The sequence below is a fragment of the Brachyhypopomus gauderio genome, chromosome 6, assembly GCF_052324685.1.
Source record: "Brachyhypopomus gauderio isolate BG-103 chromosome 6, BGAUD_0.2, whole genome shotgun sequence".
Taxonomy (NCBI): domain Eukaryota; kingdom Metazoa; phylum Chordata; class Actinopteri; order Gymnotiformes; family Hypopomidae; genus Brachyhypopomus; species Brachyhypopomus gauderio.
The window spans coordinates 14,202,499-14,221,769 of NC_135216.1; the positions used below are offsets into that span (position 1 = coordinate 14,202,499).

The 19,271-nt window shown below is 41.6% G+C and overlaps 2 protein-coding genes across 3 annotated transcripts; both read left to right on the forward strand.

Annotated features, from left to right (window-relative positions):
* Positions 1 to 239: 239 nt before the first annotated feature.
* LOC143516962 (putative methyltransferase-like protein 24) lies at positions 240 to 8,858 on the forward strand. The gene is made up of 5 exons (XM_077008959.1): positions 240 to 1,089; positions 1,620 to 1,718; positions 2,221 to 2,342; positions 5,086 to 5,320; positions 6,127 to 8,858. Exons 1-5 carry the CDS (start codon positions 772 to 774, stop codon positions 6,514 to 6,516), a joined length of 1,164 nt encoding a protein of 387 aa, XP_076865074.1. The 5' UTR covers positions 240 to 771; the 3' UTR covers positions 6,517 to 8,858.
* A 2,881-nt stretch (positions 8,859 to 11,739) lies between these two features.
* wasf2 (WASP family member 2) lies at positions 11,740 to 19,218 on the forward strand. 2 transcript variants are annotated; one of them, XM_077008960.1, is made up of 9 exons: positions 11,740 to 11,897; positions 15,031 to 15,188; positions 15,301 to 15,435; positions 15,700 to 15,853; positions 16,295 to 16,412; positions 16,524 to 16,645; positions 16,756 to 16,929; positions 17,012 to 17,478; positions 18,043 to 19,218. In XM_077008960.1, exons 2-9 carry the CDS (start codon positions 15,056 to 15,058, stop codon positions 18,198 to 18,200), a joined length of 1,461 nt encoding a protein of 486 aa, XP_076865075.1. In that variant the 5' UTR covers positions 11,740 to 11,897; positions 15,031 to 15,055; the 3' UTR covers positions 18,201 to 19,218. The 2 variants fall into 2 exon arrangements, with proteins under 2 accessions (XP_076865075.1, XP_076865077.1); XM_077008962.1 differs by having other exon boundaries at positions 11,760 to 11,914.
* The last annotated feature ends 53 nt before the right edge of the window (positions 19,219 to 19,271 follow it).

Genomic DNA, 19,271 nt, shown 5'->3' on the forward strand with positions numbered 1-19,271 from the left:
AGGTTTGTGCCGGCAGACATTCTGATAAGTGCGCTAAGTTCAAACAAGGACACGACTGGGTGTAAAGGGAAGGGAGCGAGGCAGTGACAAAGAGAAAAGGAGACGAACGAGAAATGGTTTGAGCAGCCATGGGCTACCTTCGTGCGTCGTGTAGACTAGATCCAATCAGATTGCCCGTACTTTAACGGCGGTGTCTGCAAATTATCCCAAATTTGGGGGTAATGAATTCCAGTGTAAGTCAGGTCCACGGGAATTCTTCACATAATTTACATTCAATTGAAATTCTTTCGGAATCGGTTTAATTTATATATTTTTATTTGTTTGGAGAGTTACATTTGTTCGCTTCTATGCACTGAATATATCTTCTGACCTGGGGAACTGAGCCATCGTTTACTTATAGCTGAACGGTAATTGCAAATGGGATGTGTGCAAACGCTAAATACTGTATACTACACCCATATTCTTTCTTGACTTTAATTAGTTGAAAGTCCACTGTTTAACTGTTTACTGTAAAGTGTAGGCAAACGGTGAATTTACATACTGCCGACTAAAATGTGTTTCTGAGTAGTGTGTGTGTGTGTGAGAGAGAGAGACAGGGAGAGAAACACTGGTCGGGAAGAATGTAGGAAGACCAGGCCGTGTGTCCAGTTGGCGATCCATTCTCCTCCGTGCCCTGGAGCTGTGTAGTTTAGCGCGGAGGCGCCAGGTCTGTGTCTCGGTCTCTCATCTTTGTCCCGCTCGCGTTATGCAACACTGCTTCAGAAGAGAGGCATGGCTACTTGCAACATTGGCGGAGTGAGGCTGCTGCTTCCTCCTGTAGTTATGATCGGTTTGTCGACGTTACTGCTTCTCCAGCTAGTCATTAGTTTGGTACTATTGCGTACTTCGCCCGGACCAGACGAGCAGCCTGTTTTTACCGTCATCAATATAAAGGGGGTAAGCCGTACCGATGAGTCTGTGTGGTCAGAAGCTAGCATCGCTGGACGTCTGGGATTGAGCGGTTCCGAGAGTGCGCCAGAGCTTTGGGCTGAGGACGAATCTGCAGGGCTAGGCGCATACGCGGATGAGAATGAACCGAGTTCACGCCAGGTAAACACTGCGCTTACTGTAGTTTTTTTCTCAAGAAACGGTAGCGTGCAGGGATCTGATCCACCAACGAGTCTAATCTCAATAACCTACTACGCTGAAAAACATTTTTTAATTGGTGGCCAGAGAGCAGAATGAATTGAAGCATTTGGGATGGGAATCCCTTCAAAATAAATCAGACAAATGGTATTATCCCCGTCTGTGAGTCATCTTTTCCTCTGCTGTGTATCCATGGTGACTACCGTGAATTGGACAGTTGTGTTTTAAGGAAGAAACCACCACGTATATAACCCACATCTTTCCAAGTTCCCAGCAGGCTGAAGCTACACCAAGAACACATTCTATGACCCCAAAACATGCTGCAACTACTTCTGCCAAAGGCATTTTACACACACACACACACACACACACACACACACACACACACACACACACACAAATGCACGTATAAATATACATCTGTGACCCTAACTGTATGTAAATCTGCCTGTAAAATGTCTAGCTTTGGGAGATGTGTGGGCTTGTTTCTCCAGGTCTCTGAAAGAGGGCTAGTGCTTCAGCCCTGGGCATCAGAAAAACCTTCCTTCAGCACTGAAGTGAATCGCCTCACCCAGTTCATCACCACACCAGAGGTATACAGAGATGCACATCAGGTCAAAAAACTTCACTTCCTAATAATGGGCCTGCTTTGTAAAGTAAAAAGAAAATCTCAGCGTAGGAACTTAAATGTGTTAGTCATTCTGCATTGCAAATGGAGAGGTATTATTAAAAGCTATCCAGGTCTGGTCATTAATAGAGCATAATTAAAATAAATGCAAAAAGGGAATTGGTAAATAAAAGTAACTGACTTAAAACTGTCTTCACAAAGACACTGTTGTGCAAACCTAAACTAATGAAGAAGGTAGCAGTGTTGGCGCTCCATTAGGCCCGGGCAAAGTATACCAATACTACCAACGGTACCACAAGAGACATAAACTTGAATGCAAAATAATATGTTTATGTAAGTGTATTACAGTAATAATAATAAAACAAACAACAACAATAATGATACATTTGAATAGTTACCATCCAATCCTTGTACACATACAGCATCCATTTATCCATATCCATACAGTACAGTCTCTTATTTTTCAGGTGAACTGTTCAAGATGGCAGCGTCCAGATGGCTCTCAGCCTGCACAAGTTCTGGAAGGTTCTGAGGCCCTGTGCATGCACCATTGGACTGGGGGTAGCAGCTGTGTGGTTTACTCCTTCAGGTAAACACATTCATGTACACACATTAACAGTGTCTTAGATATCATTTGATACAAAGGAAGATCTGGTAAAAATGGTTTATTTAAACATTTATTTATCGTGTGTTTTCAAAAGGTACCTCAGACATTGGCTTGCTAGTGTTGTGCTTTACATAAAATAAATTTAGCATTTTCAAATGCTTTGCTTGAATGACACAGCAATGTGATGACATGTGCAAGTTGAGTTGTTTCCTCTTCAGTATGAATATATTCCAACAGTTAATGAATTGTATCAGATCAGAGCAGGAAATACATGAAACAGTGGGTCCTTGGGGCTAGAGTGGTAAACCCTGGTTTAGGGTATGTCTTTTTATATCTGATTCATTACTTTTAAATAGGTACTTCCTATTGACCTATTTATATGAAACAATTAGTATAATATGAAACAAAATTAGTTTGCTTTATTGTTACGTGGATTGTCTTTGGAGGAAATAATGTGTAGTAATGCATATAAAAGTGGTTCTGGCATTCATATTTCTACTTGTATATTGTTCTTTGAACATATCTTTAAATACATATCAGAGATTGCTGGAATTCTCCTCAAACTCTGTATACTCAGACTTGCTCCACACATGTGTAAACAATTAAACATCATATAAGTAAATGTATTACAGCAGATAAAGTACAATATGCTATTGCATGGCAACACAGTTTTGTTATGTTGTTTCTTGTTTCAGTGCATTTGAAAAGAAATAGCAACTACGGTTTGCATTGTGATGTTTAATGACAGAAAATTTGCATATATGTGCTGTGATCTTTTAAGGAACCACAATTTTATGGTAATTATTAATAATTACAGATAAAACCTGATATATTTAGTGGCAAACATTTTGGACTTTTTTTTTTTTTTTTTTTTTTTTTTTTTTTTTTAAGAGTTTCATCACAAGAAGCTGGTGATAAATCTTTAGGGTGATGCCGTGACAAACTTTTTGTTAGTCTGCTTTTCTTACACATATAAATGAGATCTCCAAGTGGTGGGTTTATGAGAAGTTTTACCATCCAACATGTGAGTTCTTTATGTAGTGAAACAGGCTAATATTACAATAATTCTGCAATAAATTTTGATTTCCCCTCCTAATTCTGGCAAATGGAGGTCCTCAGATCAAGTTCATCAAGCCTAACAAATATATATAGAGAGAGTAAGAGGGATAAAATAACGGAAGAGGGGTGATTAAATATTTTAAAAGGCACTTGATTTATCAAAGGTATTATGGTCTTATTTGGGGCCAGTAAGTCATTAGGCATGCCCAGTTGAGACAGAAGTCATTCTTTGGGCTGTTTTTATCTTGACCGTTGTACACTCCAAAAGAACAATATCCTGGAAGTAGGCCAGCCAGATTAGAGTGGTTGGAATGTAACGGTTGATCCATAACTGCAGAAAACTCTCTCTGGCTACTGCGAGAGCAGGACCTGTTTGTGACAATGTAGTCATCAATTACGAGGAAGGCCACTGGATCTCTCTGTGTCATCTCTATATGGGAGCACCTAACTCGTACTTAGAAACACACAGTTCATAGCATAGGATGGTTTCACACATTTAGTAGGCAGTAACTGCTGTGCTCCAGAGATGGTTTGTAACACGGATGTGCTTCAGAGAGGTCTAGCTCTTTATTTGAGGAATGTTTATTTGCTAAGCCGAGGGGAAGGACTGTGTTGTTTACATTCCCTGACAAGATGGGCTGAGGATATCCTGTAGATCTCGTTGAAATCCTGGAAGCAATTTCACTGGAGTTTTGTTCTAACTTTAGTTTTTGCATTAAGCACCTGAGACCTGATTTCTTTTTTATCTCTGACTAAATGCACTGGTGAGGAAGAAGTGCTTCTGAGATAATCTAACTGAATGCATCGGACAGGGCTTCAGGAAAGGGAAGTGAAGAGTAATACGTCAATGAACAGCAGTTATATCTGGTTAGAGTTTCTGGCTACAGTTTTTTCTAGCCAGATTTGTAGATGAGAGTTTTTAAATACAGTTTCAAATCAGTAAATAAATATGGGAGCATGTTAAGTTTGATGAAGTGTTGAGAGGATTTACACAGCAAATGATCGGGATATTTATACAATCGTAATTGAAGCATTTATTTGCAGGTGTGTTTGTAGGTGTACTGTTGGAGGCAGAGTTTGTGTGGTGGAGTAGCCATCCACCAGCTACTCATCTTTAGTCAGATATGTGATGACTGGCCTGCTGTTGGCTGGATATTTTTGGGTGACAGACCACTCTCAACCCAGCACTGACACTGATGTGTGAAAACTCCAACAACAGTGCTGTGCCTACGACACCCATGCCAGCACAGCACCCACTGACATGTCAGTGTCACTGCTGTGTTGAGAATTGTCTGCTATCCAAATAATATTCAGGTTCTGCGGTCGGAAACTGACTGGTGATGAATGGAGTAGAGGGAACTGACAAACAGATGGGCAACAATAAATGAACAATACATGTTAACATAGAAATATACACAATACATGTACACACAGAAATGTACACAATACATGTTCACATAGAAAAGGCACCCATAAGGCAGGTATAAAATGATATACTTAATTTAGAATTCACTCTTGTAGAAGTATTGGCATTTCAAAATACAAAGAAAACTAACAATACTAAGAAATACTACACAAAAACCTAATGACATTAACTAAGAACATTAAATGAACTGCTGAAGTGGTTAGGAGTACAACGTAATGAGGATTCTGTATTCTTCCACAGCCTTGATGAAGGAGATGCAGTGTTTCTGGAGAGAGCATTAAAGATAGGATGTGAGGTGCATCGCTTTGACCCCAGGCGCCGGGTCAGATCCAGTAGTGGTTCTGGATCTGGATCCATCCAGCACCATCAAGCGTGGCTGGACTGGAGACACCCTCGCAGTAACTCTCACAGGGGGGCTTTGGGGACACTGTCTCGTAGGCTTGCGGACATCATGAACTCCTTGGGTCACAGAACGGTACTGCTATACATCTATTTTCTCATTTTCAGGCTTATACTAGCACAGAATGCCATGTCTGATGCTTTATCACCATGGAGATAGTGTCTGTGGTCACGCATGGCTGCCATGGCAACAGTGCCTGGTGACTCACATCGAAATGTGATGCCCCCAGGAAAGATATGTATGTTGTTACTAATCTTTGATTGATAGATAGAGACTGCTCCCTCTCCATAGGGATACACAAGGTCTGTGGTGAAGAATGCCTCATTTCACATTCTCTACCATCTCTGTTGTATTTGTTTTTGTATTTATGTATTCTACCATCTATTTCCTGTACAGTATGTTGGTTGCAGGGTTGGATATCTTGCTTTCAAAAGGTGTTGTTATAGATTGCTAATGTAATGTTTAAAATTCTATTTATTTCTATTTTAAAAAGTGCTGTTCTTAATCTATTCTATTTTAATGCTATACAATATAATATTTACTAACAAAGTATTATCTGTATTTCAGCCACTTGTATACAAAGTTTGTTTGCTGTGTGTCATTATCCACATCTTTTTAAGTAATTTATTGATTGATTGAATTGAAATTGATTGAAAATGTATTGAATATTGTGCCAATATATATACTTTTTTCCTGCAATTTGATATTTTATATTTCTCTGTACATGCAACATGTTTAATTTAATTTAAACTAATCTAATCTATATTTTGTATAATGAGATGAATTATATGTTTTAAATACATAATCCTAATGTGAATTGTAGTCTATTCAGTTACTCACCAATATGCATGTAATTCTCGTGTTTGCTTATGTGTGTATAGGTTGACGTTCTCTGGGCAGACCTTGAGAGTGCAGAGTGGCGTGTGTTGGAGAGCTGGACTCAGGATGGAACACTTGGAAGGATCGGTCAGCTCATTCTGACGATACATCTCCAGTGGGCAGGGTTTGAAGTGGGTGGCAACGAAGTGGAAGTTGTGCGGTTTTGGTACAGTGTACTGAGAGCACTCCACAGCTCAGGGTTCTTTCTCACCCACTTCACTTATGGAGCAGGACACACAGTGCTCAGACATGAACTTCTCAACGCGCACAGCTCATACACACTCAACTGGGTCGGGATGAGTGAACTTCTCAACGTGCACAGCTCGCACTCACTCAGCTGGGTCGGGATGAGTGAAAGTCCCCCATACTCACCACTCAAGAAGAAAAACTGAAAATCACTAGCCAAGGCAAAGCCAGGAGACATTTGGCTGCCTGGGGCAGCTTCAAAAACAGACACTGATCAAAGATAAAGTGCCTTTTCAGTGGAGGAACTTTGTTCTTAGACACGGCAGTATTCTGAGGTGCACTGGGCAACTTTTGTTTTGAATATCATAACCACAAACCTCAATACAAGCACAGGGCCACATAGCAGGGGCTCATGCGTGGTATGAATGGTATAAATTACTGTGTTCAGCAAGCAGCAAAGTGTGGGGGAAACAGAGGAGAAGAATCAATTCAGAATCATAGAGACAATGCATGCACAACAACTCAAGGAGACATTTTTGGCAATGAAAGCCTCAATGTGATCACTCCAAAATAATTCATAGACCCAGAGTCTGTTAATGTTTTAAATACATTGCCTGATATTTTAAGAATAAGATGAATGTCCATGTTGGGTGCAATTGAAAAACTGAAAACTGAAGGTTTTGTTAAAGCAACACATAAAGGTTATAGAGAAATGTGTTGGAGAGAAATGTGTTTACTTAGTCTACCTCTTATAGCCCATACAAATACTATCTCATGGCAGCACTCCACTGACAACTCATTAGGAATTAGTTCCTAATGTGAGTTCATGCTTATAAGCAGATTTGTGCAAATAGATTAAATACAAAGTGCACAATCAAGCTTTGATTTGTTACTATACCTAAATTTCCTTCTTCAGAGAAAAGCTTCTTCCTGATCACCATAGTTATAATTAAGTTTGAATGTACTCTGGGTGGAACTGGATAAATGTTGCACTGAACATTTAAGAATGAACTCCATGCACAAATAAATTCTTTGCTTTAGGTGATTTAAAAGTTTCCTGCAGACTGATACACTTTTCTGTAGTGTAAACTGAAATACCAGATCAGAAGTTTGTTGGTACACCTTTACTAGATATCCATTTTGGTGTGTGGTATCATGCTTTTATTTACGTGCAAAACGTTAAATGAAACTGATGGTGTTGGGCTAAACCTTTGAAATAATTTAGTGTTAAATATGCTAGACCTTCTTTTGTTTGTTCTTTGTGTGTGGTATGAAGTGCCCTCTAGTGACGAAGTTTGGAGATATTGCTGTGTGCATACTGAATCAACCGATATGTTAAAAATGTTACATAGACCTAAGTGACTTCTATTCAGCAGTAACTGTATGGACATCTGGTTTACCAGTGTATGTTGGCAGTATTTTTTGCAATTTTTTTTTCGCAGCTCTGTTTTACGCTGTCTAATTTATCATTTGGCCAATTTCCAACCAGGGATATGTTAGAAGCAACTAGAACTAGACTAGCTAGAATACTGTGGTGGCAGGCTCCTGGCCAGAGAGACTGGGATGAAGTCTGGTATGAAGCCACTGAACTGAGAGTGATTGAGAGGCACATCGACAAACTCGAGTGTAGATAGTAAAGAATATGCAACCTAGAGGAAAGAGATAACGAGCATAACATCTGCTCCCTCCTGGAAGTGTCCAGCCAGTCCAGAAGGATCAGACTGGCTGGGGAAGATAGCACGAATAGCAGCAGAACCTGTCTTGCTCTCACCGAGTGTGAGACGATGTTACAATGGCAAGGCAACCTGGGAAACGTACTCCACACAGACTCTAGTAGATGGTCATCATCATGGCTGGACGATACCTGTGACGCAGCTGTCTGGTGCTGGAAGGGGAGGCACCACGTGTGCTCACAAATCTGCTGCCGGAGCAGCACGGAGGCTTCGTAGGCCTCTAGTAGACCACGGTCTTCCAGTGACGTTTTGGGCAGGTGGTGGCAGCGTTATTGGTCAGATGTGCTATGCAACGGAGGAGCTCCATGAGGGGAGGGTGTGCTGGGAGGACCCCGAGCGAATGCAGAAGAAGTGATTGGTGTGCTGGAGTCGCAGGAAGAGCCAGCCTGTGCTTAAGCCAATGTGGAAAGAGAAGTCGGGCTGAGGGGTGCACAGCTGCTTCAAGGAACAACCCTCAGTGTCAGCAGGACAGCTAGGAAGATCATGCAGCGTCAGAGCTGGTTGGTGGTGGTAGGGGGGTTGATGATACCGTGGATGATGGAGAAAGCAAAAAGAGCAGAGAGTAGCACAGGCAACTGACAGGAGTGCTGGTTAGCTGCTGTTACCTCCAGTAACCCCTGGACCTGACTATGAGCTTTGAAGGTCTCCACCTCCACCAGACAGAAAGAATGGAGAGGGCACATTGAGGTCTCCCAGGATGGCGCACACACACACACCCAAGTCTGTAAACTAGTGTTTAAGGTTTAATGTACTGTTTTAGTACATGATTTTTGTGAAAGTGTTGGCTTTTTACGTCCTTTAGTTTATTAAACGGTTTCATGTTTATTACAATCACTTTGTTACATTTTATATTTAGTTAATTTCTACTTGTTTCCTCTGTAGTATAGTTCAGTTTTCTACTTGTTGTGGCCAGGTTGATTCTGCTGTGTTGCACTGAATCATGCCATGATGTCTTCTGACTCTGCACACTCACACACACACACACACACACACAAACACAGACCTATAAACAATCTACAGCTAATTCCTATAGTGACTTATTATCCCACAAATACAATAGTGTCTAATACTACACTCAAAACACTTCAGAGTCCTCCAGAATGAAACATAGACTGCATTCCTTTTTAAGGGTCCTCCACTAATCTCCTACAGATGAGACACCAATATCAGACATGCTCATCAAGAATTAGATAAATGACCATTTGGATAATCACTGTGGTACTGCAGCCTGTGAGCACTCTAGATGTGCTACATGTAAATGCATTAACATAGTTGTTGAAATACCTAGCACGAAAGGATCATCTGTCATTACCCATGACTCCTTGTGCATTACTGCGGGGAGGGTCCCTGCTATGCGTCACATGCCTTCCTACACCTTTAAGGGCATACATTCCTCAGGGCAAAAGCAGTTGTTCGGGCATGCACAAGGTTATGGCAATGTCTTGTCAATTTATGTGGTTTTTCATGAAACAGTTCTTTATGACCTTTGTGTTTCCCTGCTGTAAGACCTATGATCTTATGATATTCAGTTAGTTAATAGAACATAAATCAGTTCATTGTTTTTTATGCTCTATGTTAAAAAAAGAATCAACTACATGATAGTGGAAATCCTCTTTACATTGTTCCACACTTCAATCATTATTTTCAAATTCCTCAATTGGTTCTGATTGCTTACATACAAATACACTGACATTGGGAAGTCATACATCAGATTCTGCAAAGAAAATACATTACTGTAGAAAACTACACCCTTTATAACCTCACCTGGTAAAGCAATGTGCTAGCAACATCAAGTTTTTTACTTTAATTCTCAGGGATTGCACACAATATCATACTGCTTGCCACTCTGGATATATGTGTCTGTGAAATGCTGAAAATGTAAATTTATTACCACTAGAACTTGCGTGAGATACAGTAATGACAAACAGTGGTTCTCAACTGAACCCATACAGCTTTGTAGGAGCTCTATCATACCTGCTGCAGATGAGAAAGAGCAAAGGCCAGTCTCAACAGATGTGCTGATGACACAGTCAACCTGGCCACGTATTTCATGCTTAACCATCTCAGTTGTCCAACCGCCCATGCGAGAGTTTTATTCATGGACTTAAGCTCTGCATTTAACACCATTGTCCCAGCACATCTGTAGGCTAAACTCACTCAGCTGTCTGCACCAGATTCCATCTGTCAGTGCATCACAGATTTACTGATAGGCAAGATACAGCAAGTGAAGCTGGAAAAACAAATATACCCCTGACCCAACACTGGAGCACCTCAAGGCTGTATGCTCAATTCTTCTCCTTAGTCTTTATTTCCAATGATAGCACCTCCACATAACCATCTGTGAAGATGCTAACATTATAACACCACCACGGCTCAACCCATAAACAACAGTGATGAATTAGTATACAGACAGAGCACTTCCTCCAAATGTCCCCTCAACATCAATGGCTTTGTGGTTTTGACTGTGGAATTACTTAAGGTCCTGGACACCACTAGATCTGGGGGCCTGAGACATGAAACACTGTTGCCACGAGTACACAGTAGAGAGCATTTTCTTTCCTGGGCAGATGATCATACTCCATCTGCCACAGATGATGGTCCAGTTCTAGACTGAACTCACTGAACTCGCATCCTCCATAACCATTGGAAGAATCCAAACTCCGGTGCATAATTAGTACTGCAGAAATCATTATCAAACCTTCCAAAATCATAGTTACCCCTTCACCCTAGAAGTCACCTCTTCTAACCCCTTGTCCGGCAGAAGGCGTAGTACAAGTAGTGGACACTTTGCACTTTAGCCTGTACCCCCCCCCCCCCCCCATATATATATATATATATATATATATATATATATATATATATATATATAAAGCAAATTTGTAATCTGGAGATTTTAATATAAAATTCATATAATATATAAATTTATATATTATATATTATATATATATATATGAATATATTCATTATTCTTTAAAGTTCTGTATTCATTTACTTATATTTCTATCTTTCAAACTAACTCAGTTTTCATTCATATTATTGTCTTTATGTTTATTCCATACTGTTAATAGCTCAGTGTGGCATTTGGTATTTTAACTTTTTAACTCACACAAATTAACAGTCTATCTGACAAAAACATGATTCTGAATTTTTTCCTTGTGCTGTAGACTGCATGTAAACAAAACCATTCTGCAAAGGAAATGTGTCATTTAAGATAAATCCGATAAGCACGGTTTTTGCAACAAATGCTTTCCACATTCTTTGGCAAGTTCGGTTTAACATTATGCCTACAAATGAACGAAACTAGCATTGAACTTGACACTATTAGCTATAACCAGATATTGGGTCTGGACTAAAACAACTAGCATGATAACACCAACGATGTACTAGACGTGACTGCTTTTTAGACTCCAGAAGAGGACCGCATCCTCTAAGATCTCTCATCTAAGATCGTTGGAGGAAAAAAACATTTTTTCTGTTGCGTTTATAGTCGTTTATAAGTTCGTTCAGGCCCGTCGGGTAGGATTGCCCTCCCTCCCCTGCGGAGACAAGGAACAGATGTTTTCAACTCGCACGGGTGGAGTTCAGAGTTTTACGTACAGATTTCTATTCCCACCCCCTGTCCTACGTAATCGATAGCTAAATCACCCAATTGTTTTTACGGACTTGTAAGCGTCGTCCAATGAAAAGTTAGCAAATCCGGGACTTCACAGTCTGCGCTCTTGCGACGGTAGATTGGAAAAAAATCTTCGGCTTAGAAAATGAGCCACAACATTAAGTAATGTTAAGGTAGCTAAGATTACGTATTGGTAGACTATAAATACATTCGCCCTAAGGAGTAATTGCCTTATCTTCTGGTAAGAAAAATTTCTTGGTACGTTCGCCTTTATTTTCAAACGAGAGCTTGTGTCAGTTTTATGCTGTGTAAGTAAGCTAGCTAGCATTAGCCACCTAGCTTGGTAATAACTTACTTCCTGCTCTTGACGTTTAGGGTGGGCCGCAAAGTTTTGCTTTCTGAAAATAAGTAAAGTTAACTTGCCCTTTCGAGCAGTTTAGGGTGTAATTATTTCATAGATCTTTTATAGATTACTCTGACATCTCGTCAGATTTATAACGTTTCCATTTCATCTCAGATTAGGTGAATCAGTTTGATTTTCAGTTTAAAGCTAATGACTCGTCTTTTCTGCACTATCTATCTATCTCTATCTATCTCTATCTATCTATCTATCTATCTATCTACATCTAGCTATCTATCTATCTATCTATTGCATAGATAGACAACACAGTGTTACTTCACAGCTAGCTAGCTAAAGCTAGCTAATTATTGTCTTGAATAATGTCTAGATAAATTGCATTGCTGCAGTCATCTAGCAACCCTGCTTCTGCGGATTTTCGCTTATATAAAATATTATTTCAAACACAAACCCAAAACACATGATCTCTGAAATATACCGATATTTCAAGGTCTTCTGAACTCTCTAGGAAGGTGCATTTATAGGAGAATGAAGTTACTGCTCTGTTTCATACAGGCCCAACCTCGCTTCTGTAAAGATAGCAGTAATCACCTTTGTTTAGAGTTTACCCCAGGCTAGCACACCTGATACCAGGGTCACCAGGTCACAGGTGTGTAAGAGCTGTTTAGGACTATACTGTAGGCTAAGCCCAGAAGCTAGACGCCCATGCATATTTCAGCCTGTCAAACATCACTGTCTTTGAAAGTAATACTGAGAAGCTGGTGTTTTTGTAATTCATCTAATTTCTATTCATGAAGGGATTAGTTGAGGTGGGAGACTGCAGCATACATAGCCTCTCCTTGATTTGGGATTCTTATTATCGAATTCTCTTTGTTGTTACACCTAAATTAGCTTTGAACATTTACACTGAAACATTTACACTAAATACCCCTTCACTAACACTAAAGTAGCTAGGTTGGCGTTCCAAAAGTACATTGCTAGTGGAAATAGTGGGTTGGTTTACATACTTCAGTCATATGTGGAACAGAGTGTCTTATAGCTGAGACAATATCAAACTGATGCTCCTACATGTCAGCGGTAGGTTTATTTGTCTGGTAAAGCTGCCAGTTTTTATTCCTGGAGATGTATTGTTTTGCAGACTTTGGACTGAAATCCCCAACATCTTTTTCTACTAATCAGGGTTGACTGGAGAATTAGACTTGCATCAGTGTGCTAGATTAGTGTTGGGTGTAAACACAACAGAAGGGTGGTCACTGACAACGCAAGTCAGCAGTGTGAATGCTTATTGTACACCTTGTCCTATTGGGGACAATTTATAGATTTGCTTTACATAGGGATCAATATTTAAGGTATTACAAAAGGAACTTCAACATTGATCTTTTTAAAATGCATTTTTAAATCTAGTGGAGGTCTATTGGTTCCATTAAAAATATAATTGGCTTGAACAATTATTGAATAAATTTTCTTTTATTACTAGAAGTAAAGAGAACAAACCTGTACAGAAAATACTAATTTCTAAGAATAAAACAGCTGTAAAAAGCTGAACACTGTGTGTTTTGCTGCAGTTAACAGGCTCTATGTAAATGTACACATACCTGTGACAAAATGATTTATATCAAACTTTAAGAAGCCTAGTAGTGTATATCTGTTTTAGCTTTTGTCATTAGACATACTGTACTAACCACTTCACTGCACACTATTCTCAGTCATTGAGTGGAATAGTGAGTAGATAAATACAACATTATATACCTACGCTACAGTTTGTCATGGTCATCAGGTAGTAAGTTCTATTTTTTCCACTCTTCCTTACTGGGTTTTGGGTGATCATGATATGCATAGATATTTGCCACAAAATTGATTATATATGTATGGAAAATACTAGAATGAAAAACTACATGTTGTCCATTGCTGTGCATCACAAATATTTATAATAACTTCTAAGCTATTGCTGTATTCTTTTTTAGTGACTAAAAAGGCTTAGTTACATGTATACATAATATTTTATTCACTACATAGATGTGCATGCCTTAGTTCTGAAAATAAATTGCACTGCTATGTTACAGCAAATTCCTTTCAATGCCTCTTTTGAACATATCATATTTTTCAGTTTAGCCACAAAAAAAAGCAACAAACATTTAGCCTAAGTGGGTCCTTCCTGTGTGCATGCTAATAGGCCAGACACTACCATCATGGCAGAAGTGTTCATTGCTCTGCCTGGAAGTCAGGAGGACATTACACAATTCTAAAATGGTGGAAAGATGTCGGCGTTCAGTTTGCAAACCAGCTGGCTAAGGATATCTCGTTGTTCCTCCATTCAGAGTAACCTGTTCTGCTGAATGCTATGGTGGAAAAAGGAACAGTTTTCTTCTGCTTAACTATATAATGTCACTTTGACTCACTACAAAAGAGGGAACTTGCTTTGGCTACTAGCACTGTTCTCTGCAGTTCAACTAAGAGATGAGAGTTGTTACATATAGGGCACCTTGTCTTGGGCTTAGATAAAGGTGATCTAGCTGTACGAGATAGTTCACCAGGTTTCTCGGATGCAGCAGAGCAGTCAGTCCAGAGATGGTTTTGCCTCTGCAGTGGAGATACTAAAATAAAGAATGTAGCATTCGCGTCTGAGAAGGAAGGTGTAGAGTAGTTTTGTTTCTGCTTTGAGCCCCAGCTGGTTTGTGCTTCTGCATGTGTTGGATAAGTGAGTGTGTCCATGTGCACGTCAAAACAAAACGGCACAGCAGCTCACGAGTGCGGAAGGAAGACGGTGAAGGCTGCTGAGGATCTTCACCGGCGCTTTGGGTGCGAGTGTCCCTGTCCCTGTCCCTGTCCCTGGACCTCATGTCCCCCTGTCCCTGGACCTCATGTCCCCCTGTCCCTGGACCTCATGTCCCCCTGTCCCTGGACCTCGTGTCCGCGTGTCTCCTGTCCCTGGACCTCATGTCCCCCTGTCCCTGGACCTCGTGTCCGCGTGTCTCCTGTCCCTGGACCTCATGTCCCCGTGTCTCCTGTCTGCCAGGGAGGCGAGTAGCCGAGCCGCCGTCATGCCGTTGGTGATGCGCAACATCGAGCCGCGGCACCTGTGTCGCCAGACGCTGCCCGTGTCCGTGAAGAGCGAGCTGGAGTGTGTGACCAACCTCAGCTTGGCCAACATCATCCGCCAGCTCGGCTCCCTCAGTGAGTGGCGCCCCCTGCAGGCCACGTGATGCATTTGGGGGGGGGGGTTTATGGGGGCTGAGTGAGGCTGACACTGCGTGTTTGTGTGTGCATGTTTGTTCCCGCGTACCAGGCAAGTTTGCGGAGGATGTGTTCGGCGAGCTGTTTGTGGAGGCGAGCATGTTTGCAGAGAGGGTGAACACCCTTGGCGAGAGAGTGGACAAACTGCAGGTCAAAGTCACGCAGCTGGATCCTAAAGAGGAAGAGGGTAAGGGAACAAGACAGATCGTCAGTGTGTTGAGTCATGCTCCCTGTATCTTTGAGCCCAGCAACAAACGGGGCTTTTTTGGAGGACAAATTGTCTGATATTCGATAACTAGAGATGGTGAAGTGCATTCATGACAGATGACACAACCTGACCTTTCTCAACATCTCCTGTGGGAGTTGTACATAATTCATTTAAACAATATTTGTTTTGGTTTTTTTTGTTTTTGTTTTGCACTCACTTGCTTCCTGGTTTTGTGGCCTTCAGTGTCTCTGCAGGCAATCACCACTCGCAAAGCATTCCGCTCTAATCTGATTCAGGATCAGCAGCTTTTCACCCGGCCCTCTCTACCCCTGCCTGTTCAGGAGACTTACATGACCTGCAATCAGCCACCTCCACTTAGCATTCTCAGCGTTTATAGGTACACACCCACACACACAAATACACACACACATACATGTGTGCACACGGTTTACTTTTTATCCGCAGTAAACAGATACAGATGTGTGTTCTGGCATCCATTGTCTTAAGAGTCCTGTCAGTGTAGCAGGTTTCTGTCCTTTGTTGACCGGTAGACTCAAGATTTTTGTTGTGTAATCAAATTCTTTGCTATGCCTTTAAGACCCTCCTATTCAGTTTGCATTTTATGTGTAAAAGCATGTTTTTCAATGCTCAAGCAGGTACCCTAACACACTGCATCATGAATAGAATCCTGATGGTTAATGGTTAATGTAAATAAATGAGCCCGTTATAGTTGTTACACATCTGTGCAGATGTTCATGGCGAAAACCCGAATCACCCTGTTATGTTGAGGTAAGAGTATCATTGGTCTGTCTAAATGTGCTGTGTGTTTCTGCCCCAGGGAGGATGGGAAAGAGGCTCTTAAATTCTACACGGATCCATCCTATTTCTTTGACCTGTGGAAAGAGCAGATGCTGCAAGACACCAAAGACATCATGAAGGAGAAACGGAAACACCGGGTGAGGGGCCTGGCGCTGTCGTCATCGTCCTGCTGCTTGCGCTCATAGCATGAACACTCTGCTGTTTCCTGTATGACCTGAAATAAATTCGAGTGTGTTTTGTGAGTGTAGAAGGAGAAACGGGAAAACCCGAACCGAGGCAACCTGAATCCTCGCAAGATCAAAACCCGTAAGGAGGAATGGGAACGGCGCAAGATGGGTGAAGAGTTTGTTGTACCTAAAACTGACGCTGGGTAAGTGAAAATGAAAATGCTGATGGAGACGTGTAAGAATTTTACCCTGTGATCTGTATAAAGGTGCTATCCTCTGTGTGTTGTGTGCATCTGTTTTTGTTTTTCTGTAGTAATTCTATTGACCTAAATGGGAGCTATGGCTCTGGTGAGGACATGGGCATGCTAGATGGTGAGGGACTGCTCGACCAAAGTACTTCCTCCTACAGTTATGACCCTGGCTCCCCTCTGCCTCCTCCAATGTCTGATGATGATGGTTTCCTGCCACCTCCACCTCCAGACATGACGTACGGGTCCCTCCATGGCTTTATCTTTAGTCACTGGGTACAGATCCCATCGTGCATTGACCAAATGCCATTTTTCTTGTAGGTATAATGAGGGGTTGCCTGGAACTTCACCGCAGAAGCGCAGTAGCCTCTTAAGCCCCTCCCATCCTCCTCCAGCTCCCCCTGTGGTATCCTCCTCTCCTGCTGGCCGCCCCACGGTGGCCCCTCCTCTAGCACCACCTCCTCCCCCACCTGTTGGCATGATGATCCCGCCCCCACCTCCTGCAGGATTCGATACTCCTCCCTCTCCTCCACCTGCTTTCTCTTTTTCCCCCTCTGTCCCTCCCCCACCACCTATGTCTACCTGCATTCCATCTCCACCCCCTCCACCAGCTGCGGATGGGCCCCCACCTCCACCTCCACCCCCTCCTCCCCCAGGCCCTCCTCCTCCATGTTTTGCCCCTTCTGCCCCAGCTCCCCCTCCCCCAGGGGTCACCCCTGCTGCCCCCAAGGCCCAACCTGCCCCTGCCAGCGACGGGCGCAGCGATCTCCTTGCAGCTATTCGCCAAGGTAGGTGAAGTCCTATCCACACGTACAGAAGCCCCCAGATGACACCTTTATACAGCATAACGCTTGAACTGTCAGTTAGAACAAACAGAATTTCTTTGGATTATCTGCATGGCCTGGTCTGATTCGACATTCAACATTCATGCATTTGACATTTGACAATGAATTTTAGGGTATGGCATTTCCAGCCAAAATGTTGGTGTTTTTCTCTGAAAGTCACTGGTTACAGATACTGAAACGTCAGTATCCCACTGGTTCTCAGGGACCCCATCATCTGCACATTTCTGTGACTTTTCCATAACCTAACACACCTGATTAATTCTGGTGTGATGGGCCTGGGCGAACAGAAATTTGCATATCATACAGGTTTCATATATTGGGCATAATGCCATAGTGTGCTGCATTTAGAAGGCAGGCTTGGTCCTCTTGAGAACAAAACTAGGGAAAACTGCAGAATGGACCATAGCATCATGTTCTGTATTGATGATAAACTTAACGTCTTATTTAAATTCAGTTCCTTACAATGTGTCTGCACAAGTTGGTGAAAGTGTGTTTGTTTGTGTGTAGGATTTAATCTGCGTAAAGTGGAGGAGCAGAGAGAGCAAGAGAAGAGGGACGTCGTGGGCAACGACGTGGCCGCCATCTTGTCCCGGCGTATCGCTGTGGAGTGCAGCGACTCTGAGGACGATTCTTCAGAGTTTGATGATGAGGAGTGGTCTGAATAAGATTACATCTCATGGCAAAGAATATTCTTATTAGACCTTCCACCTCTCAAATTACTGGTTATCCTTTAATGAGGCCAACTGCAGTGTACGGTAAAGAGTGTTTGTTTTTGTGTGCGAGTGTGCGTGTGACTGAGTGAATTATTTAGATGATTAGCCTGCTCCTGTTTCTGAGGCCTGTTCTTCTGTAATGCAGCTATAGATGGGTACATTAGAGACAAAGAAAGGATCAGAGTGTTTATTCTTGTTACATCTCAGTATATCCACAGAAGCTTGCTATTAATCACCCAAACCTTTGGGGTTTTTCCTATACCCAAACCAAGTAAGAGACACCTTATGAGTCTGACACGTTATGAGAATTTAGATACTCAAAACTAATACTGAAGTTAGTTTTAGATACTTAAAATTACAAGCTAATCTTTGTTGTTTTGGGGGGGGGTTATATTTTTCTCTTGACCTTGGCTCTTAGAGCACATGTTCCCAGAGAGAAAAGCACATACATTATCTTAATCCAGTTTTTGTGTCTTCATGGACTGTTGCCTTGACAACTGATCTCTCTCTCTCTCTCCCTCCCTCCATGTTGGTGCAGTACATCTGTTCTCTGACCTCCTTGCCACTTGTGGCATTATGTCATTCCGTGTGATGGTATTCCCTGTCTTTATGCTGATGTGCGTGTGGTTGGTTTGGGCTCTAATCTCTGACTGGATGTGCTCATTTTATGAGCTGAGACAAATGGCAGCACATGTTTTAGTCCAAGCGTGTGAAGCCCAGTTTCACCTGTTCTTTTACTTAACCTGTCCTCCCCATGTGTCCATCCCATTAATGCATTTTCCAGTCAGCTGGTCTTTTCTTTGATTATTCTGTATTCCAAAGTGCCTTTTATTTTAAAGCCAAAGTTTTACTTAAAAATTATACAAAGTTTTGAAATCAGAAAAACAACAAATTTTTATTTGGTACTTTTGATTTGTAATTGTAAACATTTTCTATCAGTGGTTTGTTTAATAAAGATCTTAAGTTCCGAGATGGTGTGTTTGTGTAGCTCTTCTCGATGCTTGTGTTTATCGTGCATAGTCT